The following is a 25764-nucleotide window of genomic DNA, read 5'->3' as shown; positions in this document are numbered from 1 at the left end:
TGAGCTCCGTGAGTCTTCCTGCAATCTGATCTGAAGAATCGAGATCAGGATATAAGAAAGAGAGATGTCACGAGGTGAGGAGGAAGAATGGAGTCAAGGAAGGAAGGTGCGCCTCCCGTGACTTCAATGCCGCCAGCTCGAACATAGTGAGCATCTGGCACCGTACTCTTGTTGATTCGTATTTTCTTCGTGTCATATTCTAGCATATTTGGATCATTTTCATGGTCCCTACAACAATTCGTTCCAATTTGTGAGCACTAGATCCGGCAGAGTGTTTTTCCAGTGGTCTAGCACGATTCGGGTCTGGTATGGGGATTTAGTGCATTTGAGGCATTGTGAGGTTTGGGGAGACGACTATTTACACCGCGCTTTGGTCTTCATATTCCGGTTCGTGGAGCTCTCTCCTGGCGAATCAAAAAAAAAAAAAAACAGACATGGAATTTGGGCCTGTACAGTATTTTGCGTTTAGTAACCTTGCGCGAATTGATGATTTTGATTTCGGCACATCTTCACTAGTATAGATGCAGATCATAGATAAGGTAAGTGGTGATATGGCTCGTAGCGTTGCACAGACTGCTGTCAATGCGGGTGAGGAAGGCGAAGTCATCTACCGATCCTCCAATGACAAAGGTCACACATTAAAATGGAGTAATGGACTACATATCGGTAGATCGGTGGCGAGCTACTGCAAGCGAGCCCACTCCGTTAGCTTTACGGCTTCGGCGTCACAAGCTGGCGCCGAAGATCGACAGGAATTAAATACATGCTCTCCAGAAATTCAGAATTACAGCCTTAGCCCGATCCTGACTCGGGTGGTCCGGTCTCCCAGGCAAAAGTCCGACTATGAAACTGCAAGTCTCAGCAGGGGCCATCTTTTCTTCGTCGGATGAAACAGCAAAGGATGCCGATTGCTTCACGCCCAGTGGGCCCCGGGTCCAGCCCAGTAACTTTAAAGGCCATGAGGGGCATTGGGGGCGATTTCGAGCATTTGCCAAGTGTGCGTTCTTTGTTATAGCTTGCGAGCTTGTGACGCTAGCCTTTAAGACGTGGGTTCGACACGAGTTACGGAGTCATGGGTAAGTCTACAGGGTTCTCAACCCCCTTTTCGCAAGGTCGTGGGAAATCAGCAGGGAGGTTGTTGGTTGATTGATCACACCGTGTCAGCACGTAAAGACGTGTCGAATGTTCTGCCGCAGTTCCACAGCCGTTTCTGTACGACAGGGCCCGAGACAATCCCTTTCCATGCATATGTAATCTCCTGCGTCTCAGCCTACGGAACAACGTGGCGGCCACGAGATACGAGACGTGTCCCGGTTTGCAGGGCCATGACAAGTCAGACGCCCATGGCCCATATGGCCCGCTGGTTGGTGCAATTGAGGGTTGATCGAAACCACTGACAGGTGGCACAAAGTTTCGGAGAGCAGAGATGGTATTCCGGCAGAAACCGCTTTGGTTCACATATCCGAGGGCCTGATCGAATGAATTGCAATTGACACGCCTTGCCTGAACGATCACAACCGATTCTCATAGCCTCCACTGACCCGCTTAGTTCGGACTCGAACTAGTTGCGACCCTCTTTTTCTCACTCTTCTTTGGTGCCCGTGGGTCCGCGTGCAGAACTTGAACTTGATCGAGGCAAGGCCGAGAAGGCGCGGAGCACCGTTAAGACGAGACCCAAGCCTAGGGCGCCCACGCCAGGGGAAAGGAGGTCGATCGGCACCATGTAGAGGATTAGTTCAGAGAGACCAAGTGGAATAGGAAAAACGTAAATCGTAAAATCGTAAATTAGTTAAACAGAGACCAAATTCCCCCCCTTTCCTTCACACCTGGTGATTGGCCACGTTACTGCCACCTGGACCTGACCGCTCGACCTCCCCTTTCTTTCAACCTTCCTTGGAAGAGCTGAGGGTTGAGAGACGAGACACTTTCGGATTTCTTTGGACGTATTTCATTCAGCTGCTCCGTCTCACTTACCTCCGTCGGCGCGTTTCTCCCTTCCCGTCTCAGTACCGCTTTGGCCGCTTGTTAGCTTCCCGGGCCCTCGCCTTACTTTTTTTCCCCATCCTGAGATCTGGAATATACATATCCTGCGATTCCTCATGTCCCTTTGGATGCCTGCATAATCCTGTCGCATCTCTCCGATCCCTCGCTTCGCGTTCTCGTCGACCTGCGGACCCTCGAACGCGCGATCCATTTACTCTCAACCCCCTCCCGCTCCGCGATTCTGCCCTCGGGATCCTTCAATCGCCCATGGCCCTCGTGATTTAAGATCGACACTCGCATTTTATCTTTCTTTCCCCGCTCGTGGCTGAAGTACTGGGCTTGTTGGACGCGATCTGTCCCTTTGAGCTTTTTCGACCAAGTGGGATGTTGCTAGATCTCTAGTCGAACATACAATACCTCGGTTTCACGTTTCGCCCCGTCACGATGGGAAACTCCCAAGGAAAGCCCGTGGCTTTCGATGAGGCAGGTAGGTTTCATATTGCGGGGAGCAGATGAAGTGTAGACTGGGCTGGTGCTGATTATCCTTAGTCAACCTCAATCACTTCCGCCTCCTTCGTGTGGTCGGTAAAGGTGCCTTCGGAAAGGTTCGCATTGTCGAGAGGAAAGACACAGGCTTGACATTTGCCCTCAAATATATTCGCAAAGAAGAAGGTATATTGTCTCCCGCACCGATCCCATCTGAAACATCACTAACCTTATCTCCAGTTGTACGCTCGGAGAGTGTACGGAACATTATTCGCGAACGCAGAATGCTCGAGCATCTCAATCACCCCTTCCTTTGCAACTTGCGATACAGTTTCCAGGATATAGAGTATATGTACGTCTTGGTCGACTGGGCACCAATCTGAGCCAGCTCGCTAATTCCTTCTCCAGCTATATCGTGGTCGATCTCATGAATGGTGGCGATCTTCGGTTTCATATCTCGCGCAAGTGCTTCACGGAGGACGCAGTGCGCTTTTGGATGGCAGAGCTTGGTTGTGCCTTGAAATATATTCACTCTCAAGGTATCATCCATCGGGATCTAAAGCCCGACAACGTGCTTTTGGATTCCGAGGGGCATGTCCATTTGGCCGATTTTGTATGTTCCGCTGCCCTAGTCTTTTTTTTTTTCTTTTTCTTTTGACTACTGCTAACTACGGATGGTCCAGAATGTTGCCTCTGATTTCCGACCTGGAAAGCCCCTCACGAGCAAATCAGGAACCTTAGCTTACCTGGCCCCCGAGGTCTACGAAGGAACTGGGTATTACTACGAAGTTGATTGGTGGTCATTAGGTGTTACTTTCTACGAGTGCATCTACAATAAGGTATGTTCTCTGTGGCAGCTAAAGTCGAGTTGGGTCTAACCTCTCTTCAGCGACCATTTGAAGGCCGCAGCCAGGAAACTCTGAGTGAAAACATCAAGAAGGCACAACCGAAATACCATGTCACCAACCCCGCGGTATCAGTGCCCTGTCTACGTGCCTTGGGCTCATTGATAGAGAAGGATCGGAGTCGCCGCATCGGTGCAATCAGTTGGGAAAGCTTCACCCAGCACATGTTCTTCGCCGACATCGACTTTGAAGCTCTTGAGCGCAAAGAGTACTCCCCAGTCTTCCGACCGTCCAGTGACAAGACCAATTTCGATGCGACGTATGATTTGGAGGAGCTGCTGTTGGAGGAAGCTCCACTGGAAGCCCGCGCTCGCCGGCAGAAGCCCCGCGCCGAACTCCGTGATGATGCTACAGCCAAAGAGATTCGCGAAGATGAGCTTCATCGCCTGATTGAAACAATGTTTGAACCATTCGACTACACCACCGTCAGCTTCCAAGTTACTGCCGCGGAAGCCATCGCTGCAGCAATGTGAGCTCAAATCTTATCTAATATGGAGGCACTGTGTTGACATTCTCTACAGAAACCCCGAAGACTGTATTTCTATCGCGACCGCCACCTCCACAAACCATGCCCGCCAGCCCTCGCAACCTGAATCGTCCGCCCGAAACGTTTCAACCCCGCAACACGAGGGATCTTTCCAACGAATGCCCCCAAACGAGAACATGACCTCGGCCAGTTCGAACCTCGACCCGAATGATTCGGCCGGCCCGCAGCCACCTTCGCCTTCTTCTCCTCGCATAACGCCCTCTCCCATTCCCCCTCCAGCTCCCTCCTTCCATCGTCCTTTACCTCCAAATCCCCAGCGTGGCGCCACACGGAAAACGAGCAAAGGCGGCGGAGTGCAGATGGTACTTGAAGAGGCTGGCAGCTGGAGTGAGCTTGCCAATCACAGCTCAACTCTTCCCGCAGAGGGGCTGCAGGGCGAGGATGGCAAGGGCAAGGGATCCAACAGTGGCATGCTGTCCTTCCTCAGTCGGAAGAAGGGCCGCGATCGCAGTCCCAAGCCTACTGAGCCTGGTGTCTTGGGTAAGGAGGGTTCTAGGCAGATCATCGGCTGAGCACATCATCCTGGAAGAATATGCTGCCGGTCATACGGATTCGTCTTTGAAGTCTCCTGCCGGTAGACACCGCTTACACCGGAGCAACAGCTCGCCTTGCGAATCCTTGGCAATGCTACTATATCTACGCTGCTGGGTGCCCACTGGTCTGTCCACTGGGCTTTTCCACACACTCCACTGACTCGGCTCGGATTGCTCTCACCATTTCGACTTCATTCTACCTTCAAAGCCCCGCTGAGAAGGGGAAGCCATGTCCGGACCATTTATGAATGTTTTATCATACATTTGACTGCAGATATCTGCAGAAAACGACGGGTTGCCTGTGGCATCTCCATTTTGTTCTTCTAGATTCCCCGGACTCAGCGACAATTCATTTGTTTTCTATTTCTACTTCATACTTCCTTCGTCTCAAAGTTGTACAGATTCACAGATATCCCTATTTTTCATTATGGGAGGTACCTCTGTTATCCATGTTTGATTTACCCGTCTATGCTTGGAGTTCTCATCCCCTCATTGATGAACGCACGACATTTTATTTCTATTTTTGTCTTCTGGTCTAGAAGGACTGGAGCTTGCATTTTCAAGGCAGCAGAATAAGTATATATAATGTCTTTAGTGCTATATATCCATGAAAATACCATAAACATCGATATTTTCAAGCTGGCAATACCAAAATAGCTTGAATCTCGATCTGAAGTCCGTAATTTAGTATAGAACCGCCCACCTGGAACCCACATGTGCACCCTGATCTCCTAACTCGCGCCTTCAAGATCCACCCGGCGTTGCTCCGCACAACCAGAACCCCACCAAGATCCAAGATAAGACAGAACCTTGGAAACAAAGATGATGGTATATCCAGATTCCCGCATCGCCATCTCCCAGACTACTTGGAAGCGCCCAGGACTGGGCACTACCTGGGCATTACGTGTCCTGCAACCCGATTTAGACACCCTCCGCACTAACGCGCATGGGGCAAAAGCAAAACATAAACCCCGAAGTTTAGCCAGCACCAACACTCACCACCCAAGCTCCATTCCACCTCACTCCGACCTCGAAACAAACCGCGAAAGACATGCAAACCCAATTGCCTTAATTACGAACCCGAAGGCTGAATTCGGGCGCTCATACCATCTCATACCTTGTGCCACCACGTTACGTTCCGCGGGGGACCACGCCACGCCGGCATTCCACGTCCCCCCATTCCTCCCCTGAAACGAAACCCCTTCGAAGAACGAGTTTCCACATACCTCGGATCGGCTGAGCCATGCCGGGCCCATCTCGCAGTCGAGACCGTCATGGCGGGTCGCGCGATCGCGCACGCGAGCGGGAGCGGAGAAGAGAGCGCGATCGCGAACGCGACTATATCGCAGGCCGATACGCGGACGAAGGCGCATCTAGTCCCGAAGCTTCGCGTGGGAAATACAAGTTCCGCGGGGACGCATATGATTCCGGTACGCCTGAAAGCGACTACGAAGATGAACGGCGGCGCGAACACCGAGAACGACGAAGACGACGCGACGAAGAGCGAGCTTATAATGAGGCTGTTGAGGAGAGAAGGAGAGAGAGGGCTTATAATGATGCTGTGGAGGAGAGGAGGAGGGATCGGTCGAAGGCGAAAGAGTCGCCTGCTACCTCGCCGGTGAAGAAGAGGGATCGGGAGAGGGATCGGGATGGGAGGAGGAGAGATGAGGAGGGGAGTCCGGGGAAGGATGTTAGGGAGAGGAGGTCGAGGGCTGCTAAGGGGGAGGGGAGGGAGAGGTCTTTGGATCCCGATGCCGAGGCGAGGAGACAGAGACGGAGGGAAAGGAAGGAGAGAGAGAGAGAAAAAAGCGAGAGAGTTGGAGGCTGCTGCTGCTCTTCCGGCGGCGCGCAAGCATAAGAGTACCGAGTCGACGAGCAGTGCGTCTCATCTTCTAAGTGCGAATGCACTGGCTAAGCTGGCTTCTGGGCAAGATCTTGATGAACGTCCGGAGCGATCTCGAGGTGTGGATCGTGAACGTGAACGTGAACGGTCTCGAGACCATGATGAAGAGCGCAGAGAGCGTCGTCGGCGGAAGAAGGCTGCATTAGCAGCTGCTACCGGCGAGCTTGGTGAAGAGCTCGCCGAGGGAAGGTCGAGGCGCAAATCTGGTGCGCGAGTCGCGTCGGGTTCCTACCTGGAAGAAGGTCGCAGTCCGGAAATGAAAATGCGGCGTCGTGGAGGTGGTGGACCTGCCATGGACGAGTGGAAAGAGGAAGACAGCTGGGAGGGCAGCTATGAGAGTGGCGCGAGACGGCCATTCTGGAAGTTCTGGGCAAACTGGTCCAGGAAGAAGCGCATTGTTATTGGAAGTATAGTAGCAGTGGTGGCTCTGCTTGCGGTTGTTATCCCAGTTGCTATTATCGGAGCAAAAAACAAGAGCGGCGGAGAGGACTCAGGCTCGTCTGATTCATCTTCAACCTCGCCTGGTAATTCGAACCTCGATGGCATGAGTGAAAAGGATATCCCGGTGTGTTGCCATCCAAAATGGATATCTTCCGGAACTCTTTACTGACTCTTACATCTCTAGGCTTATGCACGGGGCACTTACCTGGATCCATTTACATGGTATGATACCGACGGGTTCAATGTCACCTTTACCAACGAAACCGTCGGTGGCCTGTCTATCATGGGCCTGAACTCAACCTGGTCCGACACTGCCAGGCCGAACGACAACGTGCCCCCTTTGAACGAGAAGTTCCCTTATGGCTCACAGCCAATTCGTGGAGTGAATCTGGGTGGGTGGTTGTCAATTGAACCTTTCATTACACCGTCCTTGTTTGATTCGTACTCATCTGAGGATGGCATCATCGATGAGTGGACATTGACCACGAAATTGGGGTCCGCCAAGACGACTACCATTGAAAAGCACTATGCCACCTTCATCACTGAATCAGACTTTGCCGAAATCAAGGAGGCCGGACTCGATCATGTCCGCATCCAGTATTCATACTGGGCTGTCAAGACGTACGACGGTGACCCGTACGTCGCCAAGCAATCCTGGCGATACCTCCTCCGTGCAATCGAGTACTGTCGGAAATACGGGCTTCGGGTCAACCTCGACCTTCACGGCATTCCAGGTAGCCAGAACGGGTGGAACCACAGTGGCCGCCAAGGCAAGATTGGGTGGATGAACGGAACAGACGGCGACCTGAACAGGCAAAGATCTCTCGAGATTCATGACCAACTGTCCACATTCTTCGCTCAAGACCGATACAAAAACGTCGTGGCAATTTACGGTCTGGTGAACGAGCCACTCATGCTCTCCCTGTCCACAGAGGCAGTTCTCAACTGGACACAAGAAGCCACAGATCTTGTGCGTAACAATGGAGTCAACGCCACGATCGTCTTTCACGACGGATTCCTCAATCTCGACAAGTGGGATACTATGTTTAAAACCCACCCCGACAACATGTACCTTGATACCCACCAGTACACAACCTTCAACACAGGTGAAATCGTCCTCAACCACACTGCCAAGATCGACATCATCTGCAACAGCTGGAAGCCCATGATAAAAGCCATTAACATCACTAGCACAGGCTGGGGCCCGACAATTTGCGGCGAGTGGTCCCAAGCCGACACCGACTGTGCCCAATACGTTAATAACGTTAACCGCGGCACGCGCTGGGAGGGAACCTATGATACCAGTTCCTCAACAGCCTACTGTCCCACAGCTGACGATGGAACCTGCATCTGCTCAGATGCAAACGCCGACGTATCTGAGTACTCGGACGCGTACAAGAAGTGGCTGCAGACCTACGCCGAGGCGCAAATGGCTGCATTTGAGGCGGCACAGGGCTGGTTCTACTGGACCTGGCAAACGGAGTCTGCAGCGCAGTGGAGTTACCGCACTGCATGGAAGAATGGATTCATGCCCAGCAAAGCCTATTCGCCATCCTTTACATGCGGCGATACAGTTCCCGATTTCTCCGCACTCGGACTAGAGGAGTATTATTGAGATGGGATGTTTACGAAGGATTTGACGTGTTTTCTTTCATCGAGTATCACATTGTGCTTGCATTTGCATTGGAAATGGTTGTTGTATTTTTTTTTTTATGTTTCTTTTTGGTCTTGTATATCAAATCAAGCTTAGACCGACATAACCTCGGAATGTAATCTGCGTCATCGTTTCTTAAGATGAGGCTTCCTCTTCACCAGCTTCAAACCAGCCTCCCTGCTCCCAAGTACTACGTTCGTAGAGACATGAGTCCCGCTTGTCTTTATCTTCCAATCCCCCTAGCAGCTTTTTCACGCGCTGGAAGTCAATTGGCTTCATGATCCATCCGTCGAAGCCAGCGTCAATGTAGGCCTGTCGATCGCTCTCTTTCAAGGAAGCAGAGACTGCGAAGATAGAAATGCGACAGTTCTCGAATGATTGGGCTTCGTGGTCTCGGATTATCTTCGTAGCGGTGGTGCCGTCCACGATGGGCATCTGGGAGGTGGGTTAGTTTGATGGCAGATCTAGCGGGGTAAGTATGTACTTGGAGATCCATCAGGATGGCATCAAAGGAGTGAGGCCATTCCATGTATAGAGAAGCACACTCCTTGCCATTGCTTGTCATTTGAACCTGGTAGTCGAGTTTCTCCAAACGCTTCTTCACGATGGTGCTGTTGATGGGGTCATCCTCGGCGACGAGGATACGGAGCTTGGAGATCTGAGGCATGCTCGAGGATTCACTTGACTTGCGTTGGTTTCTGTCTTCGGTGGAGGTCTTCGGATCGGGCTCGCAGGATGGTTCGTTTTCGGGCTTGGAAAGAGAGAGCAATCGAGACTCACCCGACTTGAGGGAGATATCAACGTCCAACAAATTGCTCGGAGAAGTGAATGTTCCATCACCACAGTGACATGTCACGCCTTCGCTTTGATTCCCCTCGTTTGGCATCCGTCCGTGTTCGCTCTTGCCTGTGCATGTTTTGCAAGATACTTGGTCTACCCGAGAACCATCTGGCTGTTGAACATTACAAGCTTCACCATTCACCGGGTCTTCACCATTCACCGGGTCTTCTTTCAAATACTCTGGAAGGTCAGGCTTTTCTTTCTCTGACAATGGGAATTTTAATCTGATCTTGAAACAGCTGCCTTTCCCTTCTTCAGATTTAAGATTCAACTGCCCGTTCATATTGCGAACAATGCGAGCAACGAGGGCGAGACCCAATCCTAGGACACTCTCCGTCTCCATCGTCAACTCATCTGAGGTCTTTCCGGAATTAGGATTCCGCAGATATCCCGAATTGGAAACTTGTTCTAACTCGCAGAAAAGTGTCTCGACGGTTTCCGAAGACATACCTAACCCGGTATCGTGGAAAGCCACTTCCACTGTGATATGATCGGATTCCCAGCCGCCACTCGGAACACATGATTCGATAGTGACAGCTCCAGATGAAGTATGCTGGACGGCATTGCTGATCAGATTGGTGATGACTTGCCGCACACGACGCTGGTCGCCAAGCACCGAGGGTAATGCAGCGTGCTGCACAACCTGAAGATCAACTTGTTTCTGTCTTGCGTCTTCCCAGAAGATATCGGTGGCCTCGCAAAGAGTTTCAGATAGACTGAAGACTTCGTCTTTGATGAGACTTTGCCCGTTCTCGGCGTTTGTGAGATCAAGGAGATCGTTGATGATATAGACGAGCGACTTGGAGGCTGAATGTGATCTGGAAAGGTTCTCCCTTGTTTCCTGATTGGTACTTCCATCTAATTCAATTTCCAGATAATTGATGATTGCATTTAGTGGCGTGCGGAATTCGTGCGCTGAGTTGGCGAGCAGTAACCTCATCAGTTGGTTGTTTTGCATCGCGGCCTCTTTCTCTTGCCATATCTCGCTAAATGTCCGGTAGAGCAAAGACAAGATGGATGCTTTTGCAAACTCTGTGGCAGACCATTCTCTTTGGCGACTTGGCTTGTCGAGATTGTCTTGCTGGCTACCCGCAAGTTTTTGACGGTTTTCATGTTGGTTATTGCTGCGGAAGAAAATAATGAAGTCGTGGCTGTCGGCTGAGAGAGGTATATATAATAGGCCTGACAGAAGCCGAAACCCGGGTGAATAGGCTAGATCTTCAAAGTCGGAAAGAATATCCGTTGACCAAAGCACAGTGTCGAGATCCTTAGTGCGCATATACTCAAGAAGGGCGAGAACTTCCTGAGAGTCGAATGGTTTGCCCAAAATCTTGATTTCCCCCAAGATGGATGCGGCGGCATAATCAGCACCGAAAAGACAAAGAAGATCGCCAGATGAACACTTTACATTGCCTTTACTGGTCGCGTATGTTGGAGATGCGCTCTTTTCCTGCAACTGAAATGGCAGTGTATAGGAAAGGCGCTCGATATTACTTGAGACTGCCTCACCCATGAACCAACACACCTTCTGAAGAAGTGGATGGAGTTGCAGATCAGCATCATATGATTGACATAAGATCAATCCCCACAATTTTCCGAAGACATAAATACCGATGGAGATGCAGGCTTGGATCGGCCTGTCTGTCTTAGTAGACTCTGCGCTCACTGGTAGGTAGCAGTGTGATGAGTCCAGGCCCGATCGATTTGTTGACACTCGATACACCAATTTGGCAGCCTCAGTCCTCTGCCGATAGGAGAAAGACACTGGGTTACGCAAGTACTTTCTCTTCAATTCTTCTGGAAATGCCGACTCCTCGAATTGAAGACCTTCATACGACTCCAAGCCTAGGGATGGGTCGGCAGAATCTGCAATGACAATTCCATTACGATTGCCGTCAAAATGGAACATGGACAAGCGGTCAAACTGGGTCAGTTGCTGCAGAGTCAAAATGGTATACTGTATAAGAGCCTGCAATGTCTGCGTGCTGGCTACCTGTTGCAGGATGCGAGGAAGGGCATTCAGAAGCTCGGAATTCAAGGTTGCTGCCCTCTGATCCACGTCTTCGGGGTTGCTGTGATCGCTCATTCTCTTTTTAGATTTTAGGGTTTCGTGGGATATTTTTTCCGTCGCACTTTCAATGACTGGCTCCAGTTCCATCTCACAAATGACATAATTTTTATATGCATGGCTTGTATGCATAGTACACCAAAGATGCTTTGTTTTCCCTGTCGCGGTCACGAGTGACAGATCGAAAATCTCTGGCCCAGAGATCTCAACATCATACTCATCATCTAACACATATCGGACATGTGAAAGGAAAATGCTTCGCTGGGATCCAGGCAGGATACTGGAAATGGACTCGAGTCCGAACAGCTCCTCGGGGCTGTAGCCCAGGATATCGCCCGAGTTGCTGCTGGCAATTTGGGCAGCTAAGAAATCGCCAGTCTCGCAGATAACGAGAAATGCACCAAATGGCTGGATCATCGTGTCTGCCTCATCATCTTGCGAGTATTGCAACCCTTCGTTCTTTCTACGAGTATTCAAGACCCTCCCGCCTTCCAAGATGGTATGCTGCAACTGCTCCTGAAGACTAAGAATGTCTGGAGAACTGCGAGTATTGGATGAACACAGTTCTGTCTCTGGAAAAGGATGAGCGAGTGTCGGAACTATCGGAAGCGATGGCGATACTCCAGAATAGCTCCCTCTCTCCTTGCGCATGCGAACCAGATAGTTCGGCCGCTTGTTGGATGCCGCAATTCTCTCATCGATCGACCCATTTATGAGCACATCACTGAACGGAGAAAACGGAGACTCGAGTTTATCCAGCGAAGGCGTTTGGAGTGCCGATGAAGGATTGGAATCGAATGAAAGAACAGATCGGATGGGAAACACGCGTTCGGTTGTATCGTTGGCAAATTGGGGAAGCTTCAGTCTGGACAGAGGCAGCTCGGTCACAGTCGATATCTCGGTCTTTGCATCAGATAGTATGCACATCATTTTCGGCTCTGATAGTGTTCGCGCAAGGATTCTTTTGTCATCTGATTTCTTGTTCTTACTTTCAGGCCCGCTGTTTACGACCTTCCAGTGGCCACCACCAGCAACACCCTTCATATCACTTGCTGGTTTGCACATCAGGTACTGATCTATAACATGACCTAGATTGTGGATTGAGGTCAGTTCTCTGGAATTCTCAAAACGAAGGGCAAGGTATCAAGATCCGATGAACCCACCATTGAACGGCTTAAAGGTTGAAGCGTCTGAATCTTCAAATGCGGCTTCAGATGTGCGTGGAGAGCAGAAGAAAAGCACCGAAGCAAGATATCAAAAGAATTATAAGAACAGCGGAATGTTGAAAAGCAATCGAGCTTTCCCCGGAGTTTGGAGTTCGGCTTGTGCCTCGCCTCCAGCAACGAACCAGATTTAAAGGCTATATCCGTGTAGGAAGACCTATGAAAGATCATTGTCTGACCACGAAGTTTTTCAAGGCACAAGTGTTTCCGGTTTAGCCGTCCTGTTCGCCAGGGACTACTGCCGAAAATGCTCTCGCGATCCATAAACCCAAATCCCGGAACCGCGGCTCAGGCCGAGGTAGATGTCGAAATTGGTAGATACACAGACACTTTGCCTACTTTGAAGCCCTCGCTCTGAGTAGTTATCACTCGAATTTTCAATTCTCATTGGCTCTAGATTGGATCGACTGCTAGCCATCGACACCCAGCTTGTATCAGCAGGGATGAGTGGATAAGAGACATAATGCGTGACTTATGATCGGCTCAATCTCTAAAACTACAACCCATATTGCCATCCTGATATAATTGGTCCTTGGCTAAGAGAGTCGAATTGGGAATCTGCGGCTTTTGCAGGTACGTGTGGGGTATCACTAACAAAGGCCATGGTGGATCGACGTGGTCTATAGCTGGTCTAGACAGGCATTACGTTGCTTTTATCCATAGTCCTCATGTAGGCCAACCATGTGTCACATTTAAGCGTAATCGACTTAGAGTTGGTAGAATCTTGTCTTCATTCAGCTTAAGAAATGCCGAGTTCATATAACTGACACGCTACTATCACAGTTTCACACGAGGGCAAAGAAATGAGAGGAATGTTATCTTCAAATTATGCTTTGTAAGTCTAAATTCAAATTCGGCGGACACGATCTGGAAAATTGACCCAGCAACTCATTCACGGCCCTTACCTCCGGGCATGTTGTCAGATGTTGCCATGGTCTGGAATGGTCTCCTGCGCTCTGACTCGTGGACATGTTTCCCGGGTTTCTAGTTCAACCAGGAAAAAATTGGCTCTCGCCCTTGGCTTTGAATCAGTAGCTTGTCTTCTACGACTAGCGATTGATCAGAGAGCTACGCTCAGGTTAAAATGATAACTGCGTATGTCTTCATGATATGGCATAAGAAAATAACAGGAAACGTGCCAAACAGGCCCGCGGACCAAAGAAATAAACAAGAAATGGTCTAAGAAATGGTCTAGAAATCTCCAGACCCAACCCCGTCTTCGCCATTTCCTCATCATGTAGAGTCCAATCAAAACTCCCCTGGAAATGCCTCCCTTCCCTATCCCATCGGCCCCAAATGCATAAAATATCACATCATTCACCAACGTCGACCATAGACCGAATTTTCGGCTGTCGGTCGATTGGATCCCTGCCGGCGATTTGAATCACGCGAGTCCGATCGCTTGGGAGTAGTGGTGGGCTCGTCCGCAGCACGCAATAGCCCAGTGGGTGCTTTAAAGTCCAAAGTACCCTGCTTGTCTTGGAACTTTGACTCGGCGTCTCGGCCGAAGAGGGCCATCATGTCGCCCATGGTCAATTTTCCGGCGGCGGACTTGCCTTCGATTGTCATTTTAGCGAGCTCACGTTTGCGATCTTGTAGGTCGACGATTCGCTCTTCGACGGTGTTCTTGATGATCATGCGGTAGATCTTGACGTCAACTGTTTGGTTGAGACGGTGGACACGGTCGATGGCTTGTTCCTCGACGAACTATGGTTGAGATGTTAGATATTGTGAGATGAAAAGCCGGACGGGGCTTACTTACAGGATTCCAGAACGGCTCCAGGATGACGACACGGCTGGCAGCAGTCAAGTTGAGGCCGAGCGCACCAGCGCGCAAACTACAGAGTAAAACTCGAGTGCCACTGTTGTTCCGGAGCTTGTTCAAACTGGCTTCACGATGATCGTTCCTCATTTGGCCATCGTAGCGCGTGAATCCAATGTTGGCGCGCTTCAGGAAGGGCTCAATCTTGTCGAGCATGGAGGTGAAGACCGAGAAGACAATGAATTTGTAGTCCGCGGACTCCTTGTGGAGGATCTTCATCAAATGACGAACTTTGGTCGAAGGGAGCTCGCCGTTTTCACCTTCCTCGGTATAGATGTCGTCGTCCGTGTCGGAGTCATCCTCGGATTCACTCAGAGCAACGGGCTTGGACTTCTTGCCTGTCGGGGAGTTACGGATATCATCGTCGGTATCCGAATCGTCAGATCCAATCCAATCACCGCCGCCTTCCGCATCTTCATCGTCTGAGCCGCCGGCCTTTCCGAGGTTGGGCATCTTGCGTTGGTCTTCAGGGACAATCCATTCAGCCTCGTCTTCATCTTCGTCGTCGCTATCAATCACGACTCTCCGATTTCTCCGAGACCGGACAGGTTGATCTTCCGCGGCATCTTCCTTGTTGGTTTTGTGTGTTTTCTTCGACTTGTGCTTCTTTTTCTCCTTGCCCATGAAGTCGGTGTTTAAGTCCTTTTCGCACTCACTGCAGCGAGTAGCACCGCTCTTGCCTTCTGCCTGGCTAAGTTCGGTTTGGCAAACATCACACTTCTTGGTAACAACACTAAGCGCGCCGAAAAGATCGGCAACGTCATCCAGCTCGCTTGCCTTTGAATCTTTCGACTGACTAGGCGAGTTGCCATTCTGCAAAAGAACGTCCTTGTCAGCGGCCAAATCACTTTTGACCAGATCAGGATGGTTGCAGGATTGACGTAGACGCAAGAGCAGAACCAACGCCCCAGCGTAATCAAGTTTAGAGCCCATCATCTGCTCGAGGCTGTTCTCAGTTCTTGCCTCCAGGCGCTTGTAAAACTTCTCCTCTCCCGGCATGAATTCAGCATCCACTCTAATGACCTCACGCTTGACGATCTTGAAACCGTTGGAGCGCTTCTTTTCGCCTCCCTGGGTTTCCTCGTCCTCGTTGTCTTGATTCCCTTTCAAAACATCCTTGGTGCGGCGCTTCATGAACGCCTTCAAGTAGACCTGCAGGCGCTGAATGGCAAGACCACCTCGGCCGTTGGCGAGTGGACGACTGATCTGATCTCTCCAGACAGCCAAGTCGTCAAAGGGTTTGATTCGAAGAAACTTGATCAAACTTTGCAGTTCATCAAGGTTGTTCTGCATGGGTGTTCCGGTCAAGCACCAGCGGAACTTGGCGTCGAGTGCACAGGCGGCTTGTGTGGCCTTTGCATTGCGGTTCTTAATGGTGTGTGCCTCGTCAAGGATGATACGAAGCCAATTGAGAGCAAAAATACCGGACTTTTTAGTTTTGTCGGAAGCCGCGGTGGCAGACTCCGAAGTGAGAGTACCATAGGTAGTGATCACCACGTCGTAGTCATCTAGCGAGCGGGCCGTCTTAGCTCTATTAGTGCCGTGATAAACACAAACGCGGAGTCTGTGGGTTTTCTCGACTTTGTCGTGAATCTCAGCCTCCCATTGTTTGATGAGAGCCAAAGGGGCGACAACAAGTGTGCTCTTGCTGACGGGTGTCGAAGGGTTACTTTCTTTGTCCTTCTCGTTTTCGTCCTTTGTTTCGCTGTGTTCGTCGATCTCGGATTTGTGGTTCTTGAGGAGGAGGGCAATGGCCTGGACAGTTTTACCAAGGCCCATATCATCTGCAAGAATTCCACCCATTGGGAATATTCCTTTGGTGGCACGTCGGCCAGTCTCTTTGTCGCACATCCACTTGACACCATCAATTTGGTGAGGAAGAAGTGTGACCTTGAGGCCTTCGACTATCCCACTGTCGTCGTTTTCATCACTATCGTCCGCTCCGTCGTCGTCATCTTCCTCTTCAGCCTCCGCTTCGTCATCATCTTGGTCTGCAGCTTCATCCTCAATTTCGCTCTCGGATGCGTCTTTAGTTGCCTTGGCTGCCTTTTTGTTAGATTTCTCGGCTGAATCTGGCTCAACTGGCCTCGTGTCGTTCACAGTCACACCCTCAAGCTGAGCAGCCAAATCATCAAGATCATCGTCCTCTTTCTTCTTGGCCGCAGCGGGTACAGCTGGCTCAGCTTTTTCTGACAGCTTCTTCTTGCTCTTGTTCTTCTTTCCTTTGCTTTTGCTCTTGGGTTTTGAGGCCTTTTCTTCCTCCTCATCTTCAAAAGCGCCCTCAAGGAGAGCTTTGATATTCTCGTTTGCCTTCTCTGAATCAACATAGCCGTGCATATCCATAGAGCCAAAGCCAGGCGCATTACTGCTGCCGAAAGTCGTCGCATTGTTGCTGGACTGGCTCTCATTCTTAGTCAGATCAATGAAAGCTTGAAGATTCTTTGACGCATTCGACGGTTTTGGTACCGATGGCTTCGACGAAAAAATTGGTCGGGGGGCACGGGGAGTTGTCCACGTCACATTTTCGGGGCGTTTGATTGGAGTCGCACCAGGAGGCAACCCAGACGGATATCCTGATCGGTGATCATTGTAGGCTGAGGGCCTTACGGCCTGGAACGGATCGAAAGGACCACGTTTGGCCGGAGTCCCAGCAGCCTCCGAGTGGGGGCGATAGCTCTGAGAAGCTCCATGCTGCTGTCCGGGCTGCTGTGGCCGAGTTTGTTGTTGTGGTTGGGGCTGCTGGGACTGCTGAGCGGGGCGGTGATGCTCTGCTCGTGGCCGATTTGATTTGGGGATGTTGAATAGGTGGTTCGAATGGTTCCTGGGCTGGTTTGGCTGGTTGGAACGGTACTGAGAGGGGCCGATCGGGGAAGGTTTGCCAAATTCTGGATGTTGTGTGGCTGAAGGCCGAGATTGTTCATTCTTTTTGCTCGGAGTGGAGTTATCTAGCGGTGCGTTGCTTTCCCTGGCCATGGTCGTGAGTTCAGTCTTCGGTGAAGACTTGATGGCCAAACAGCTCGGCGGTTTCCGGACAGGTGCAGAGTTGGTTCTCGGTCCAAAGTTATCGATATCGTGCAATGTTCTCCACTGTCGCAAGATCTACTTTGCAAAGACTGGGCGTGAAATGCAAGGGATGGCACAGCTGATAACATGAGGTTCAGTTAGCTTTGTGTGGAATCTTGGTGGGATCGACAAGTCGGGTCCGAGTTCTTATCGTGTTGCTCGGGTCCACCATTTCTTGCGCCTTGAAGGCTCAAGACACAAGGGCACGAGCATGAAATACAGATCGAACGCATGACTTACCTCGGATCAAACTATCAAAGACCAAGCCTTGAAGTCTTCGACGCGGGGAAGTGGCAGGTGAGGAAGAATCGCGGGTCGAGCGTTATCGATAACATTTCAATTTGTTTTGGGTTTCGCCCTAGCAACGGTTGTAGCCTCAGGCATCAAAGCACTCATCATGCGAGGAAACAAAAATTACGAACAGGACCGCGCCTTGTAGGTTACTACATTCATAGATATTACCTCGAAGCCAAGGAAAATTGGCTTTTCAACCTGTTGCAGGCCGTCAGCATCTTTCAGGGTACCTAAAGGCGATACAACTAAGATTGAAGTCAATGTATATTTCCGAACTAGCGATCTTCAAACCCGTCCTTGTGGTTCAAAGTGATTAGGACATGTGCTTTACTATTTGAAGTCATCCCAGAAATTATGCATGTATACGTGTTTTTGCGTCGCCTAGGGGATCATATTTCCCCAACAACACTTTCTAGGATCTCAGGGACAATCACGCTAGCATCGCCCTGGAAGAACCAATCACCCTTCATCGAATTTCTACCAGCGACATCGTTTGGATCCATATTTATCACAGCGACTCGTGCGCCATGATTGCGAGCAATATCCGTATAACCGGCAGCAGGCCAGACGCGAGAGCTCGTGCCAATGACCAACATCAAATCGATTGGCCCGGATTCAATCCACTCGTCCACATAATTTAGGGTGTCTTTGGGGAGGGCCTCTCCAAACCAGACCACCCCAGGGCGGAGTAGACCGTTGCATTTGGGACACTTGGGCAGATCCTCGGGTTTCAAATCAGGAATCGGATTGCTTACGTCTGAGATGTCGACTTCATTGGCAACACCGGAGCTGTCCTCTCCGGAACCGGCCGGGAATAGTTCCTTCTTGGGAATGTCCAGCGAAGGGACAATGGGGTCGGTGAAGTCGTTGCTTCGCGTGTAGTCGCAGTAGAACGAAGTGCATTTCAGGTCGTAAAGTGAGCCGTGGAGCAACTTTAGCTGTTCCGCAGGGTGACCTGCACGTGGCGATAGACCTGAACATCGGAGGTTAGCGGCGAATAGATGAGAATATGAGATGTAGCGAGTGCTTCGTACCATCAACGTTCTGGGATATTGTCAAGAATTCCTTGTTCATCCGTGACAGTTCTGCCAGTGCGTAGTGTGCTTTGTTAGGCTGCGCCTGCAGTGCCATGTGTCGGCGGTAGCTATAAAACTGCCAAACTAGCCCCGGGTTTCTCTCAAACGCCCCCGGTGTTGCGAGGGCCGTGGCATCGAACGAGCGCCATAGACCTCCGGCACCCCGAAACGTGGGAAGGCCCGAAGCTGCGGAGATGCCAGCTCCCAGGAGAGCTAGGATTCGGCGGCTGCCCTTGAGACATTCGGCAAAGGATTCTAGGTCTGCCGTCGGAACGGAGCGAGCAGCCTGTCTGACAGATGCCATGTCAAAAGAAGGAAATTTGGAAAAGTAAAAGCGAAAGTGAAAGGCGAGTAGAGATATTTATCGGATGAAGTATTGCGGGAGCGGGTGAACGTGGGGCCCCGAGCAGCCGATCTGGGTTGCGGCTCCCTCACTTTGGGCACTAACTTGCTTATACTCTTGACAGACATACTCTCAGGTCTCTTAATTCAATCTATTTCATCTAGCTCCGCATGGGATCCAAGCAACAGAGTTAACTCGCCATTGTGGCGACAGTTTTTAACAAAGCATTGAGATTCAAAACAAGAATTTCCTGTGAACACTCGCGGCTCGATCTTTATACCCCACTCCACCTTGAAGCCTATGTGATCACGCTTCCTGATTTAGGTAATTGCATTTACCTGTACATTTTCACTCAATGCTAAAATTGCTTAATCTACCATACCTACAGCCATGACATGTGGGCTTGAGGTAGTGTTTCAGGGACAGCCCTCCAGCACCGGAGGTGATGGAGAAAAGTGAAATGATGGAGGGTTTGATATATTTTTCTCTCCTCTGAGAGTTACCGTCAACACTCTGAGGCCATGGGAAACCAACGAAAGAGTCGAGTTAGCCCTAAGACATCTCTATTTCGAGCAACAAACCATAGTATGCTGCGGATCAATATGGGTGGACATGCGATAATCATCTTTTACCGAAGCTCTCTATTTTAAGAGCTCAAGATCGGCGAAGCAGGGGACTATGCACTCATAATATCTAAGAAACTTGTTATCGCCCAGAGAATAGAGATCCTGGAATTTAATTGGATAACCCTTCATGCGAATGCAATTGAAGCCCGGAACTCACCTCACTGTCATTTGGTTGGATAGGGACATTGGCGTACAAACCCTTGCTTCGGTTGGCTGCAAAAGCCAACCACTTGCCGATCACATTACCCCGAGCAGCAAGCCGGACCAAACCTAGATAACTGTGAAATCTGAGCTGTTTAGCAAATCTCACAACTTTTGACTTATTAACCGAGTGTTGCCGGTTAGGAATGACGCCAACATTCCAACTGTTGCCAACGCACCTGGCGGGCGCTGAATAACAGGAGCTGGTATCCCAAGGTGAGATTTATTTACTTTCTCGTTCAAGATCGTTTCGATTTTTTCACACAGAGTGACCTTCTTATTGCTACTGTTCTCCCCATTCGCTTCAAGCGAGGATGCTCGCGCCGATCCTTGCATTTGCGACTCTGTTGTTTTGTGTGGTGGAAGCGAAGACTCAAGATGGATCAACCCCAAAATACGACTTTGTTATTGTTGGCGGGGGTACCAGTGGGTTAGTTGTTGCTAACAGACTTTCAGAAATGGCCGATGTTACTGTCGCTGTTATCGAAGCCGGAGACTCGGTTCTCAACAATCGCAATGTTACGAACGTTCAAGGTTATGGTCTCAGTTTTGGGTCAAGTATCGATTGGGCTTACCAGACGGAAGATCAAAAATATGCAGGCGGAACGAAGCAGATCATGCGTGCTGGAAAAGCCATCGGTGGCACAAGCACTATCAATGGCAAGCCATATCCTTCAATATCTACCGATAAAGTCTGCTGGTGAATGTATGTTAATGCTAATTTCGCGCAGGAATGTCATACACTCGGGCCCAGAAGGTGCAAATTGACAATTGGGAGCAGGTGGGAAACAAGGGTTGGAATTGGAACAGTCTATTACCTTACTATAAGAAATCGGAAGGATTCGAGGTCCCAACCCCGGACCAGATTGCTCGCGGTGCCGATTACTACATCAGCTATCATGGTGAAAATGGCCCTTTGAAAGTCGGCTGGCCTAATATGATGACCAACAGCAGCATGCTTCCCATTCTGGATGAAACCTTCCAGACGCTGGGCCTCCCGTACAATCGCGATGTCAACGGCGGCAACATGGTTGGGCTCACGGCGCATCCTGATACCCTCGACAGAGAAGCGAATGTTCGCCATGATGCTGCAAGAGCTTACTACTGGCCTATTGAAGGGAGATCTAACCTGAAGATCATCTCAAATACTCACGCAAACAAGATTATCTGGGCTAACTCGTCTAGCTCCGAAGCTATCGCAATTGGAGTTGAGGTTACTGGCCCAGACGGAGGTGAGATCATATACGCTTCGAAGGAGGTCATCTTATCGGCTGGATCCCTCAAATCATCGGTTATCCTGGAGCATTCCGGCATTGGAAACCCAGATATTCTAAACAAATACGACATCCCTGTCCAGGTCAACATTTCCTCTGTTGGGGAGAACTTGCAAGATCAGACAAATAATGGTCTCGCCTACGAAGGAACAGAATTCTGGCTCGGTGCGCCAACTTTCTCTGCCCTACCATCAGCAGACCAGCTTTACGGAAAGAACGTCTCTGCAGTCGCCTCCTCCATCAACTCCAGTCTCGCAGATTACGCAAAGTCTGTCGCTAGCGCCTCAAACGGTGCTGTCCAGGAAGCCAACCTTATGTCTGCTTTCCAACTTCAGTACGATTTGATTTTCAAATCACAAGTACCATTTGCGGAGATTGTATACCTTCCTATCGCACATTCATTCACCAGTGAATATTGGGCTTTGCTTCCCTTCTCAAGAGGCAGTATCCACATCAAGTCTGCAGATGCTATGCAGCCGGCCTCGATCAACCCAAATTACTTCATGTTTGAACCAGATTCTAACTCTCAGGCTGATGTGGCTCGCTACATTCGCAACACTTTTGTCACTGCTCCCTTGAGTGACCTTGTCGGAGATGAGTTTTCGCCAAGCCTGGATCACGTTCCTAAGAATGCACCGGAGGACGCATGGATTAGTTGGGTTAAATCGACTTGTGCGTTTTTTTCTCTACATACCTTCCTAAGAGATTCGAATCCGTCTAACCGTCTTTCAGATCGGTCAAATTACCATCCTGTCGGTACCGCAAGCATGCTTCCTCGGGATAAAGGAGGCGTTGTCAGCCCTGAGCTCAAAGTCTACGGTACCAAGAATGTTCGAGTCGTTGATGCCTCTGTCTTGCCATTTCAGCTATGCGGGCATTTGACAAGCACTCTTTACGCTGTAGCCGAGAGGGCATCGGATTTGATCAAGAAGAAGTATATACCCAGGGAGAATACTGTGAAGGTGAATGCTGTAAATAAAACGATGTCTCATTAAACATGAGGAAGTCAAATACAACGAAGCTTATTGAAAGATAATGAAATGGAACATTGACCCACACAAGGAAACGAGCTCGGGAATAGACAGTGTCTCGTCTTCACCTTCAGGGCAGCTCCTCGGGAGGAAGCTGAATCTTGACCGCATCCTCAGCCAAAGAGCGATTCTGAGTATTTTTCTTAGCAATATAAGAAGTAATATGCTCAGGAACCTCAGTCATCATACTACCGCCACTAGGAACAGGCTCCCCAAACGTCTCCCAAACAGGAACAACACCCGTCCAAATCTTACTCGTAATCTCTTCATTATCCGTATCCTTACGCTCGTCCGAAACACCACCATCACGGATTTTCCCACTCCCATCCACAACCTTAACTTTCAGAATAACCGTGGAAGACATTTCCGCCTTATCAGGTGGTACACGGGAGTTATCCCAACGATCAGTGAGAACGGAGTTGGTAATCAACTCCATAGCCCAGAGTTTCTCCGCTTCATCAGTGACGAGTGTGGCATATCCGTGCAGGATAGCAGAGCGGTAGTTATAGCTGTGCGAGTTGGGTGTCAGGGATAGAATCAAACCGTCTATTTTGCTGGTTGCAACGCAGATTGGGAGTCCGTCTCCTTCGGCCTTGCGGGCTAGATTCATGATCCGCGAGCTCACGTAACCGTGTAGGTAGCACTCCAGGGGCTCGTCGATGCTTGCTGATGGGTACTCGAATGAGCCCATCTGGCCGATCATTGGGAGGATGGCGGGGAATGGGTCCTCGGGTCCGGGGTTGAAGGATACATGGAGGACATGAGAGTCGTTGATAATTGAGTGAATTGGGCCCAAGTCATATGTAGCTAGTGGTCTAGTGTCAGTAAATGAGCTCTCAGTCTATGAAGCTCAACATACCGCGATGCTTGTAGCGGTTGGCCGTGTTAGACGTCCGCTTGGGGTAGGTGAGCGTGCGTCCCATGGTAGATATGCATACACAGGATGAATGGGTCAAAGTATGAAAGATGCAAGATCGAGAAACACAGAAGCAAGCTTATATATCTATTCGTCTACACTCTATACATCGAGATAAGACCTGCTGTCCCCGACCTTATTGAGCAGGTCCATCCGCGCCAGTGTTCCCCGCGGTGTGTAATTGGCCGCCACGACGGACTTACGAGCTAGGAAACAGTTGCGCACGGATGAGTCAGGGGTTCAATTTGGAACGCATGGATAAGTGACGCTAAAAGTTGACGTAGTAGTCCAGAAGTACTGTAAGCTATAAGCTTATGATGCGAAACATTTGAGTAGTGATTGGCCCACACCGCCGACGCCGTTCTTGAACTTCGCGATAACATCCATTTGCCTTTATCAACCGTTATTTAGGCTTTCGATCATGGCATGCAGGTCTCTCGCCCGAGTCGGCGCGCAGTTGCGCCTTTCAGGTCGATCTATCATTTCGTCGCGTGCTAGCCTGGTCTCAAGCAGAATCCCTCGGAGGGCGTTCGCTACCTCGGTCGGCGCCGCGGAGCTCAAGTTCGGTCAACCGCTGCACGAGACACACCCCCACCTCCTCGAACCTGGTGAACGTATGTTGTTGGATGTCGCATTGGAATGATGAGCTGCCTAGCTAACTTGGATCCGCGAATAGTTACCCCCGGAGTCTCCGCTCTTGAATATGCCCGGCGCCGCTCGCGACTCGCCAACAAGCTCCCCAAGGGCGCAATCGCTGTTCTGGCCTCGTCGGAGGTGAAATACCGCGCACCGGGAATATTCAACGTGTATAGACAGGAGTCTAATTTCTTTTATTTGACGGGTAAGAGCCCGCCTGGCGGGTTTGGAACGCCATCCAGGATGTGGGCTGATCATACACTCTTCCACGCGCAGGTTTCAACGAACCGAATGCCCTGGCGATTATCGCAAACGATGGCTCCGGTGACAATCATATTTTCCATCTTTACGTACGGGAAAAGGACCCCAGGGCGGAGCTCTGGGATGGAGCACGGTCCGGGACCCGGGCAGCTGTAGACGTCTTCAACGCCGATGAGGTGCGTGAAATGATTTTGACGGAAACTCCAGGAACTTCACACTGACACTGCGGGTTTTAGACTGGCAACATCGAGCGAATTGGAGAAATTTTGCCCAAAATCATCACCCAGGCCACCGAGGTCTACTCCGAAATCCCTGGCTTCGACCCATCCAGATCAACCCTGCACCGATATCTTTACGGTCCTACAGTGGCATCGGAGAAGCTGAAGAAGGTTGTTGATCATCGCAAGGTCCAGCCCTTGAAACACATTCTCAACGAGATGAGGGCTTTCAAGAGCGAGAACGAGGTCGTACATTTGCGTCGACTTGGACAGGCTTCGGGACGCTCTTTCACCGAGTCAATGCGCCAAAATTTTACTATGGAGAAGGACTTATGTTCATTCTTAGAGTACCAATTTAAGGTGAATGGTGCAGATGGCAGTGCTTTTGTGCCCGTTGTGGCTGGCGGTCAGGTAGGCACTTCTACAATTCAACCCCAAGGGCTTCAAACTAATGATTTTAGAATGCTTTGGCTATTCACTACACGAGGAATGACGATGTTCTCCGGTAAGTATAGCTTGGTGTATTTTGCGAATGATAGGGCTTACAATATTGACACAGGGACGGCGATTTGGTTCTTGTTGATGGCGGCGGTGTAAGTACTTCATCCTCGAGTTGATGATCCGGAGGCTAACAAATAACAGGAGCTTGGAGGCTACATCTCCGACATTACTAGAACATGGCCGGTCAACGGCAAATTTACAGACCCCCAGCGGGATCTATACAACGCCGTACTCAACGTCCACCGGTCCTGTCTAGCTCTCTGCCGCGAGAATGCAAACCTCTCCCTGGACAAGCTGCACGGCATTGCCGAGAATGATTTGAAAGACCAGCTGAAGCAGCTTGGATTCGACCTGTCTGGCAACGTAAGAGCCGACCTTTCTCGACGCGCAGAAGATGTAGCTGACTGTGACCAGGCCATCTCCACACTTTTCCCCCACCACCTCGGCCATTATATTGGTCTCGATGTACACGACTGCCCTGGTTATTCCAGAGGGTACAACCTGAAGGCTGGCCAGTGTATTACTATTGAACCGTGCGTCCCGGACCCCACTTTCTGAGGTTGACAGGAGCTAATTTCTTCCAGTGGCATTTACGTTCCCGACGATGACCGATGGCCTGCACACTTCCGTGGCATTGGCATTCGTATTGAAGATAGCGTCTGTGTCGGAGACGAGCACCCGATCGTACTGACCCCCGAGGCCGTCAAGGAGGTATGTTGATTATGATCTGTTTGTTTTGAGTCATACTAACCTTTTTTAATAGGTCGAAGACATCGAGGCACTGCGTCCTTAGGCCTCGTTAGTGTATATTAGTTGTCAAATACCCTCCAAAACCAGTGTACAATACATTCTTATTATCTTTCAGTCGACGTGACATGGTTTCAGTAGTTTTGTTTTAGTGAAAGTTTGGGGGCTGGTC

The 25764-nt window shown here is 50.2% G+C and overlaps 8 protein-coding genes across 8 annotated transcripts; 4 read left to right on the top strand and 4 right to left on the bottom strand.

The window, feature by feature from the left end:
• Nucleotides 1–2427: 2427 nt before the first annotated feature.
• Nucleotides 2428–4433, top strand: N7443_008743 (serine/threonine-protein kinase; the record flags this gene model as incomplete). Its single annotated transcript, XM_056888799.1, has 7 exons — nucleotides 2428–2470; nucleotides 2533–2655; nucleotides 2710–2821; nucleotides 2878–3082; nucleotides 3153–3308; nucleotides 3359–3843; nucleotides 3896–4433. The coding sequence occupies 7 exons, from the start codon at nucleotides 2428–2430 to the stop codon at nucleotides 4431–4433; spliced, it is 1662 nt and encodes a 553-aa protein (XP_056738101.1).
• A 1264-nt stretch (nucleotides 4434–5697) lies between these two features.
• On the top strand, nucleotides 5698–8413 carry exg2 (putative exo-beta-1,3-glucanase; the record flags this gene model as incomplete). The annotated part of the gene is made up of 3 exons (XM_056888798.1): nucleotides 5698–6130; nucleotides 6264–6922; nucleotides 6983–8413. The coding sequence occupies 3 exons, from the start codon at nucleotides 5698–5700 to the stop codon at nucleotides 8411–8413; spliced, it is 2523 nt and encodes an 840-aa protein (XP_056738100.1).
• A 174-nt stretch (nucleotides 8414–8587) lies between these two features.
• On the bottom strand, nucleotides 8588–12404 carry N7443_008741 (uncharacterized protein; the record flags this gene model as incomplete). Its single annotated transcript, XM_056888797.1, has 2 exons — nucleotides 8588–8887; nucleotides 8937–12404. 2 exons carry the CDS (start codon nucleotides 12402–12404, stop codon nucleotides 8588–8590), a joined length of 3768 nt encoding a protein of 1255 aa, XP_056738099.1.
• A 1496-nt stretch (nucleotides 12405–13900) lies between these two features.
• N7443_008740 (putative SNF2 family helicase/ATPase) lies at nucleotides 13901–17378 on the bottom strand (the record flags this gene model as incomplete). Its single annotated transcript, XM_056888796.1, has 2 exons — nucleotides 13901–14290; nucleotides 14346–17378. The coding sequence occupies 2 exons, from the start codon at nucleotides 17376–17378 to the stop codon at nucleotides 13901–13903; spliced, it is 3423 nt and encodes a 1140-aa protein (XP_056738098.1).
• A 773-nt stretch (nucleotides 17379–18151) lies between these two features.
• Nucleotides 18152–19142, bottom strand: N7443_008739 (SIR2 family NAD-dependent protein deacylase; the record flags this gene model as incomplete). Its single annotated transcript, XM_056888795.1, has 2 exons — nucleotides 18152–18735; nucleotides 18797–19142. The coding sequence occupies 2 exons, from the start codon at nucleotides 19140–19142 to the stop codon at nucleotides 18152–18154; spliced, it is 930 nt and encodes a 309-aa protein (XP_056738097.1).
• Nucleotides 19143–20322: 1180 nt separating this feature from the next.
• Nucleotides 20323–22253, top strand: N7443_008738 (GMC family oxidoreductase; the record flags this gene model as incomplete). The annotated part of the gene is made up of 3 exons (XM_056888794.1): nucleotides 20323–20647; nucleotides 20740–21954; nucleotides 22015–22253. Coding segments are annotated over 3 exons (1779 nt in total), but the record flags the coding sequence as incomplete, so codon positions are not given.
• A 130-nt stretch (nucleotides 22254–22383) lies between these two features.
• On the bottom strand, nucleotides 22384–23236 carry N7443_008737 (pyridoxamine 5'-phosphate oxidase family protein; the record flags this gene model as incomplete). The annotated part of the gene is made up of 2 exons (XM_056888793.1): nucleotides 22384–23120; nucleotides 23173–23236. 2 exons carry the CDS (start codon nucleotides 23234–23236, stop codon nucleotides 22384–22386), a joined length of 801 nt encoding a protein of 266 aa, XP_056738095.1.
• Nucleotides 23237–23650: 414 nt separating this feature from the next.
• On the top strand, nucleotides 23651–25638 carry N7443_008736 (aminopeptidase P family protein; the record flags this gene model as incomplete). The annotated part of the gene is made up of 9 exons (XM_056888792.1): nucleotides 23651–23843; nucleotides 23906–24070; nucleotides 24142–24302; nucleotides 24363–24755; nucleotides 24806–24849; nucleotides 24904–24937; nucleotides 24987–25378; nucleotides 25430–25556; nucleotides 25609–25638. The coding sequence occupies 9 exons, from the start codon at nucleotides 23651–23653 to the stop codon at nucleotides 25636–25638; spliced, it is 1539 nt and encodes a 512-aa protein (XP_056738094.1).
• Nucleotides 25639–25764: the final 126 nt, after the last annotated feature.

The sequence above is a fragment of the Penicillium atrosanguineum genome (assembly GCF_028827265.1).
Source record: "Penicillium atrosanguineum strain IBT 20685 chromosome Unknown utg000007l_segment0_segment0, whole genome shotgun sequence".
Classification (NCBI taxonomy): Eukaryota; Fungi; Ascomycota; class Eurotiomycetes; order Eurotiales; family Aspergillaceae; genus Penicillium; species Penicillium atrosanguineum.
Note: the sequence above shows the minus strand (reverse complement) of the source record. Positions and strands in the feature narration are given on the sequence as shown.